Source organism: Vigna umbellata, chromosome 9 (genome assembly GCF_029865625.1).
Source record: "Vigna umbellata cultivar VRB3 chromosome 9, Vumbellata_1.0, whole genome shotgun sequence".
Taxonomy (NCBI): Eukaryota; Viridiplantae; Streptophyta; class Magnoliopsida; order Fabales; family Fabaceae; genus Vigna; species Vigna umbellata.
Genome location: NC_142173.1, coordinates 50515650 through 50524139, shown reverse-complemented (window position 1 = coordinate 50524139; position 8490 = coordinate 50515650). Strand labels below are relative to the sequence as shown.

The following is an 8490-nucleotide window of genomic DNA, read 5'->3' as shown; positions in this document are numbered from 1 at the left end:
CTGGAATGTTCATATGAAAATTCATTTACGGGGATACTGAAAAAACGTGGATGTGAAAAGAAAAATTGAGGTGATAAAAGAATCGTTGGAGTTCACTGTCTGTTCTTGGAAGTTAGCACATGACTAAAATCTTAAAAAGTATATCCACCATTGGAGTCATGTTCTTGATTGGTAGTGATGAGTATAACTAACCTCCAAAATAAAGCAAGTGATCCAAGCAAATTCACTAACCAATAGTTTTGAAAGAACATTGAAATGGTGGGCCACGGAAGAAACTTGGATACCAAGGCTCAAATAACTTTAAAAGGCATTGGTCCTTCTCATAGACACTCATAACAGATTATATCCTATCGAATGAGAAAATTTGTTAAATATATTTTTGTACATTTCGTAGAAAGTGCTGAGTTAGGAAAAAGAGTCTCATTCTCACGCGGTATTAGTACAATACAGTCACTTCATTTTTACTGTATCTATCTGTTACTTAAAAATTTTGATTTTAGAATCACGATAACATTTCATATATTTAGACTTTATATGTTGAATTTTCTTATAAAATAACCTGCCAATAAGATCACTTAGATGCAATATATTTGAACTATAAGTGCGTGATCTAAAGTTTTAATTTATAGAATAATTTTACGAACTTTTTATAAAGTTTGCAAGATTGCCTCATATTCCGAATCTTGAAATAAGAGCTTTGTATTATTATAATGTAATTTCCAAAGACAACTTCTTAACTAAGGAGTCATGTCAAGTCAATGAATGTGCAATTATAAATTCATTTCACCACACAAACACTGAAAACACTAAGTAGCGTTCTTCATTCAGTCCCCTGTTTCGTCATCCACCCTTTTTTCTTCATTCAACACTGAAGAGATGTGTTTACAAAAACCAATGGAGATTGTAGGATACGGTTTTCGTCCCACCGATGAAGAACTTGTCCACTTTTACCTCAAACACAAGTTGCTAGATGATGATCCCCGTGTCCATGTCATGACTGATATAGATCTTTGCGATGTGGAACCTTGGGACGTACCAGGTAATAATCCAAAGCCAAACTCTACATGAATCTTCGTGAAATCAACGTTGCCCTTTGTCTTGTTCTGATCTTTACTTCAATTTTTATTGTTTTAAATAGAGATGTTAGCAAAATCAGTAATACCATTCAAAAACTCAGAATGGTTTTTCTTCCGTCGTGTTCAGTTCAAATCCTCAAATAGTGAAAGGTTTAACAGGACAACCAAGAGTGGGTTCTGGAAACCCACGGGAAAACCCCGTGATGTTAGAACAGGGGACACCAACACTGTCATTGGGACTAAGAAGACTCTTGTTTTCCACAGTGGTCGTGCTTCCAAAGGTGTCAATTCCAACTGGGTTATTCACGAATATCATGCTCTTAACTCTCTCCAAAGCCAGGTTTGTATTTCATTTTTTGAGAAACTTGTAACTAAATTACAGTGTGTGGAAGGAGTGTAAACTAGTCGAACCAAGATGAGTATTTAAAGCCTGGGTTTAACTTTTGAAAAACTTTATAAATTTTAAAATATCCCATGTAATTTTGTGCTTTAATCTTGACTATGGGTAATAATTAGTTTCTCGACAAAGCTTATGGAGAACCTCTCATGTTACTTACTGGATGTGTTTAATTGAGTCTTTCTATCTAAGAACACTCAAAATTCATCACTAATTCTCATCGAAGACCGTCAATTTCTTCTGCATGTTTGCCTAATTTGTGTTGACCTTTTACTTTTGTGAATTGGGCCAAATGAATGCTTACCATACTCCAATTTTTTCAGAATGCTTTTGTGTTATGCCGCTTGAAAAAGAAACATGGGAAAACGACCGAAGGAGGAACTGCTGCACTGATATGTGATGAAGAGGAATCCAGTAGAAGCGTGGTTTCTGACAATGAAAATCAGGCAATAGCAGAAGGAGTTCCATCTGTAAGCTGAAGCATCTTTCATGAACATATATACACTGTGACATGCGAACATGCCGAGAATTTATGCTTCTTTCTGTCATTTCATATATATATTTACATATTTTTTCAGGGAGATACTTTTAGCAGAATGGAAACAATCTGTCAGTTAACATATCAGGCAGAAAACAATATCTCCCCAGCAGAACAGTCTCTAATTGATATTGAGCAGGATGAAGCATCTTTCCCAAACCCATCTAACGATGCCTATTTTAGAAAGGAAAACAACAATAGGCATATCCCATATGCACAGACTCCATTTGAAGCTATGCATACTTCTTTAGGATCTACCCAAAATCCATTTGAAGTTGGATCTATATTAACTCTTTTTGAAACTACCCAACCTTCATTTGAAACTACAAATGCTCCTTTTGAAACTATGGAGACTCCTTTTGATACTATGGAGACTCCTTTGGGAGCTATGTATACTTCATTTGAAACTACGCAGACTTCTTTAGGATATATGTTAACTCCTTTCGAAACTACACAACCTTCATTTGAAAGTATAAAGACTCCTTTTGAAACTATGGAGATTCCTTCTGATACTATGGAGACTCTTTCAGGAACTATGCAGTCTCCTTTGGGAGCTATGCAGAGTCCTTTAGGAGCTATGAATACTTCATCTGAAACTACGCAGACTTCTTTAGGATTTATGTTAACTCCTTTAGAAACTACACAACTTTCATTTGAAACTATAAAGACTCCTTTTGAAACTATGGAGACTCCATTTGATACTTTGGAGACTCTTTCAGGAACTATGCAGTCTCCTTTGGGAGCTATGCAAACTCCTTTAGGAGCTATGTATACTTCATTTGAAACTACGCAGACTTCTTTAGGATCTATAACACCTTTCGAAACTACACATCCTTCATTTGAAACTACAAATACTCCTTTTGAAACTATGGAGACTCCTTTTGATATTAGGGAGACTCCTTTGGGAGCTATGTATACTTCATTTGAAACTACACAAACTTCTTTAGGATCTATGTTAACTCCTTTTGAAACTACACAAACTTCATTTGAAACTTCGAAGTCTTTGGAAACTCCTTTTCAAACTATTGAGACTCCTTTAGGAGCTATGTATACTCCACCTGAAATGATTCATCCTCCATCTGAAACTACGCAGATTCCTTTAGGATCTATGCGGACTTCATTAGGATCTATGCATATTCCTTTAGGATCTATGCAGATTCCTTTAGCATCTAGGAAGATTCCTTTTGAAAGTAGGAAAATTCCATTTCAAAATACACATACTCCTTCGCAGACTCCTTTTGAGTTCCCTAAATCATTGAAAAGGGCATATTGTGAAAGCACTTGCATAAATCCAGAAGTCGTCCTTAAACTGGTAAATATTTATTTTGCAAAGTCCAAATAATACTGAGTGTGCCTCCTTTCATTTCTGAACTTTCATTTTGATTTACTAAATTAAAATTTCAGAGTGCATTATTATGATTTGAATTTTGTTAGATTTTTCACAATGTATCGGGATTTTCTCGAGTAGATACAACATAATTTTAACGTAAAATGTCTTTTTGAGTTGGCTTTGATGCGTTCTTGTGATTCATGAGTCATTAACGGACTATTATTGAGAACTACACTTTTTCTTGAGTTTGTGATATTGTTATATTCTTTTGAGCACTTTTATCAACGAATTTATTTGTTTATTTTCTTTTGAAATCATTGCAGGACGCTTGTATTGATGATAGTTCAACTATGTGTACTAAATATCTTAATTCAGATGAATACCATTCATCAAAAATGTTTAAAACATCATATGATGTTGTAAATGGTGACACACATCTTCTATTTTCCAACCAAGAAGCAAGTCAGAAACAAGAAAGTATATTTCAAGACAATTTACGGGGAATGGAGACATCCTCATGTGACTCTACAGTATATAATCCTGAAGAGATCAATTGGAATGAAATATCTAGTTTTCCTTGCACTTAAAGGTCATGGGAAGATCAGTATCATCTAAGACCGAACAACTTCATATGGTCCGAACTAAGAATTTCGTACCATTATTGGATTAGTGGATAAGAGTATATGTTATTAAAAATAACTTGCTCTGAAATAGCCAATTTACTAGAAATTGCATAATGACAATTATGCATTATAATTCAAAAGTATGTATAATCGGAAATGTATTAGAAAGTATTATAAACGATGAAATCGTGTGTATTTAAGATAGTAGATTGTGTACTAGGATGTTTGTACGGTTATTTGTAGTTTCTTGACAGAGTACTTTTTTGTAGTGAACTTTTTTCTCTAGGATACAAAGTGTATTTATCCATTGAATGCACTACCATATATATAAGTCTTTGTCCCCTTGTAATCTTCACTTTTTGAATTGAACGAGAATTGATAACCCAAATTTTTTGGTAGTGTATTTATTCTTTGAAAGTCATCATAAATGAGAGTATTCCTTCTAGGTTCGCCACCAAAGAACCTTCCTTCAAAGTGAGAGCCATTAGTGTCGAGTTTCTCATAAGAAAGTTGGGAAAAGTTCAAGTTTCTTTTATTCTTCTATTGTCTTGGAGAGCTTGGAGGATGTTCCATCATCTTGATGCTATGTTGTCAGGTTGAAGTACTAAAGAAAGGTTTGTATGTTCATGATGAAATTATAACACTTATTCATGATACACAATCATAATGGATGTTTATTACAACTCGTCAACGTCGAGAAGGTCAAAGAGGAAAAGAAATTATGAAGAAACACATAATGATATTTTTACCATTATTTATGAAGTGAATATAAATCTATTATTTTTAACAATCGAAATTGGGTGTCTTTAGTAAACTAAGATTCAAGATTTCATTCAAAACTCAAATGAATATGCGGGACAAGCATAGAAGAGTAACTTGTTATGAAAAGGCTATAACACCTTCAATGTTTAAGAAAAAAAAAAGAAGAAATTGTTTTTATAAAATGAGAATATGCAAATGAAAAATGAAAGGAGTGACATTACAAAAATTTGAAGATCAAGAGGCAACGGTAAAGTTTGTGGTAAAGCAACAAAATCCATATTTGGAGAACATAAATAATACAATGACACGTATTTTAGGTAAAAAAAAAAAAAAAGTAGTGCAAAGGGCTTGAGAAATGTTTTCAAGTTACACCCAGAATTGTTTTGTTTTTTAATGTTGGAGGAGTTGGATATGAAGTTCCTGTAAAAATTAGTTGTTTTATCTTTTAGTTTTCATTTTTTTAGATCATGCAGATATAAACACATATATATATATAATCATATTTGAATTTCAATATGCTTCTTAGTAAGTTTAGTGATATGGATTGAGTGATGTTATGTTGCTAACGGAGGGAGATGTCATTTGTCTAAATGTGGTCGTCTAGCATTAAATGAAAAATGTAGTTGTCTATATGTTGGCATTTGCTAAATTTTCTTTGGTTTTAATTAGACTCAATTAACTTTTATCAAAATTCACAACATGTTTATAAAGTTTGACATAATATATTTTGTATTCTTTGCAGCATGAAGAAAATAAAGACAATTTTCCAGAAGAATTAAAGTGTTGTCATGTGACCATTGTTTTGATAATGTAGTTTATACTAATATTGAAATATATTGTTTATTATGGATTCAATTATATTTATTGGGTCTATTAATATTTTTTAAAGTAGTTGCACAAACTTAAACTTGTATAATGTTGTGGTTTGGAAGTCATAAATAATAATTATATACTAATTATTTCCATATATGCGTATTACATGTAACCACGCCTATCAAAACTGTGAAAAACTATTGTCTAAAGTTCACGGGTTTTATATTTTAGGCCATGATTTTTGTTGTTGTTGCATTAAGTGATATTTATTGTAAGATTTAATTAAGAAACCTATTACACAGAATATTAATTTATCTCTTTTGGCCGTGTTCAAAAGAAAAACACGAGACATCATATTAAACTGTTACACTGAGACGACAGAAATGATTTATATAGCAAGACAAAGTAGCTACATGTGCATGATTTGTTTCTAACAATTAGCATTGTCATGATAATTGCGAATTCTCGTAGGACAAGGCTGAGAGAATTTTCTTGTGTTTGTCTTATTTTCTCTTATTTAACATCGTCATGCAAATTCCATATCATTCTCGCTTTTTTGCAACTAGGATGAGAGGGTTTTTCTTGTGTTGGACAAGTCCAGGAAGCATATCAGTATCTATGTCGTCACTTTTCATCCCTTGAGGCAAATCCCAATGAAATGAATGCAGAAGATTAGCGAGCACAAGCTCCGTTGTCATAACTCCCATGTGAATGCCGGGGCAAATCCTTCGCCCAGCGCCAAACGGAATCAGCTCATAATCATATCCCCTAAAATCTATTTTGCTGTTCAAGAACCTCTCAGGATAAAACTCTTCTGGATCCTTCCATGTTTCTGGGTCTCTATGCACTGCCCAAGCATTCACATACACCAATGTCTTCTCCGGAATTTCGTACCCTCTGATACTACACTTGTTAATCGTTTCCCTTTGTACAAGCAGAGGCAGTGGTGGGTATAATCTCATTGTTTCTTTTATAACTGCCTTAAAATAATGAAGCTTTTCGATATTATCTTCTTCTATAAAATCTTTCCCACCAAACACATTTCCTATCTCTTCTTGGGCTTTCTTCATCACTCTCGGGTTCTTCATCAGTGCCGTCATTGCCCAAACTACTGCGGCTACACTTGTTTCTGTCCCCGCCAAAATTATATTCTGATTCACACAAAATATGCGAAACTCATCTGTTAGAAAACTTTAACCCAAAAATTTTTATAGCAAAACAATCCAACTCTTTAAAGAAAATTGTGTTGCTATGATCCTTACAACATCACATCTACACAAATTATCCATATATTTAAACTTTTGAACTAGCAACCAACACAGGTTGCCGGGAGTGGTATAAGAGGCTCTCAACTCTTAACTTTTGTGGAGTTTAAGAATATGATGTTACATTATGTTTAGTTAAACAAATGAATAATTTCAAATTTTCCCACCGTTCTTTTCTACTGAAACTCTTCATTGACGAAAGTATAATTTTTTTTTCTGAGTTTTTGAAATGGAAACGTATGTACTTTTTCATATAATTTGGTTTTGAAAATTAGAAAGAAGGTGTTGTACATAAAAACTAGTGTATATCACGAGAGAAGAATAAGCAAATCCACAAATTAGACAAATGACACTTCAACACATACAAATTTTTAACATTCATTTTATACTACTACTTTTTTTATCTTTTACTCTTTTGTTTTTCTTAAAATATCAAAAATTTATTTTTTTATGATCATTTTACCTTGTAGTGTATCTCAAATAAATGTAAATATGTATTACCTTATCATTATTTCACAAATTAATAAAAAGAAAAGATAAGTGATGTCATATGATGTTTGAAAAATGATGCTTTTACTCACAAATTTTTTACATTGATTTAACAATATATTTTCTTACATTACTTTTTTGTAATGATAGGATGACACGTAGTACAAGAATAAAATGATCAACAGTGAATTTTTGTATTTTTTTAAGAAAGAAAAAAGTAAAAAATAAAAAATAAAAAAAGATAGTGTCAAAAAAATTTATGTCTCAAAATATCATTTTTTTAAAAAACAAATACAAACATTCATTCATTTATGACAATTTACCTTTATATGTGTCAAATATGTGTATGATCTATAAAGAATGAGAAATCATATGTTAACACATTTTTTTTTATAACATTTTGGTATGTCATTTTTTTATTAGATTTAGAATATGTCAGTGACAAATAAATAATAAACTACTGAGAAGATGATGACAAATTTACGGTTCTTAAAATGTTATAAAAAAAATGTACGTTAAATTTTTTTTTTCATAAAGATATAGTTTTCTATAAATAATTTATTGTTTTAAAACAGTGATTTCGTTTGATGAAAATTTCTGGTGTGGGAGATACACATTTACGACGTGATGATCCAGTGTTGATTTCTGTTTTACCTGGTAGACAACTGACTGTGAGAAAAAAAGTAGAAAAGTTTGAAGGTGCTTAGAAAAAACAAAAAGGTTAGAATATAATAACCATCATCAAGGGTTTGATGTGAGAAGGAGTGAGATGCATGGAGAAGGAAGGGTCATTCTTCAGTTGAATCAATGCATCGATGAAATCCCCTTCATCGGTAAGTTTCTTCCTTTCAGGATCAAGGTGTTCATCGATGGCGTTCTGGAAAAACCCATCCAACAGATTAAACATTTTCTCAAGACGACCCATCAACCCTGTGAGTTTATCAACCACACCACCAACAAAAGGAATGTAATCTGTGTAGAAAGTTGAAGCTATCAATTCCTGCGCTTCTTTAAGAAGGCCATGGAACATGCTTTTCTCGATTCCTTCCTCTTCATACCTTCTCCCCAGAGCATTTCTAAACACTACAGCGCTTGTGAGACAAGTCAGGAGCTCATGCAAGTTCGTCTCCTTGGAACAAGAAGCGTGCTCCGATATCTTTCTCACCAAATGGGATACCTCACATTTTCTGAACTGGG

General features: G+C 32.8%; 1 protein-coding gene and 1 pseudogene across 1 annotated transcript; one reads left to right on the top strand and one right to left on the bottom strand.

Annotated features, from left to right (window-relative positions):
• Nucleotides 1-405: 405 nt before the first annotated feature.
• On the top strand, nt 406-4319 carry LOC124827643 (uncharacterized). Its single transcript, XM_088098766.1, has 5 exons — nt 406-1039; nt 1139-1416; nt 1797-1943; nt 2052-3323; nt 3665-4319. Exons 1-5 carry the CDS (start codon nt 877-879, stop codon nt 3926-3928), a joined length of 2124 nt encoding a protein of 707 aa, XP_087954892.1. The 5' UTR covers nt 406-876; the 3' UTR covers nt 3929-4319.
• A 1762-nt stretch (nt 4320-6081) lies between these two features.
• LOC148193803 (cytochrome P450 83B1 pseudogene) overlaps nt 6082-8490 on the bottom strand; it is a 3852-nt pseudogene continuing 1443 nt past the window's right edge.

Bases quoted from the DNA above. Each gene is read 5' to 3' on its own strand.
- LOC124827643 (XM_088098766.1), top strand. From the start codon at position 877: ATGTGTTTACAAAAACCAATGGAGATTGTAGGATACGGTTTTCGTCCC. The intron at 1,040-1,138 runs GTAATAATCCAA...TGTTTTAAATAG, and splicing joins GGAACCTTGGGACGTACCAG to AGATGTTAGCAAAATCAGTA. The intron at 1,417-1,796 runs GTTTGTATTTCA...CAATTTTTTCAG, and splicing joins TTAACTCTCTCCAAAGCCAG to AATGCTTTTGTGTTATGCCG.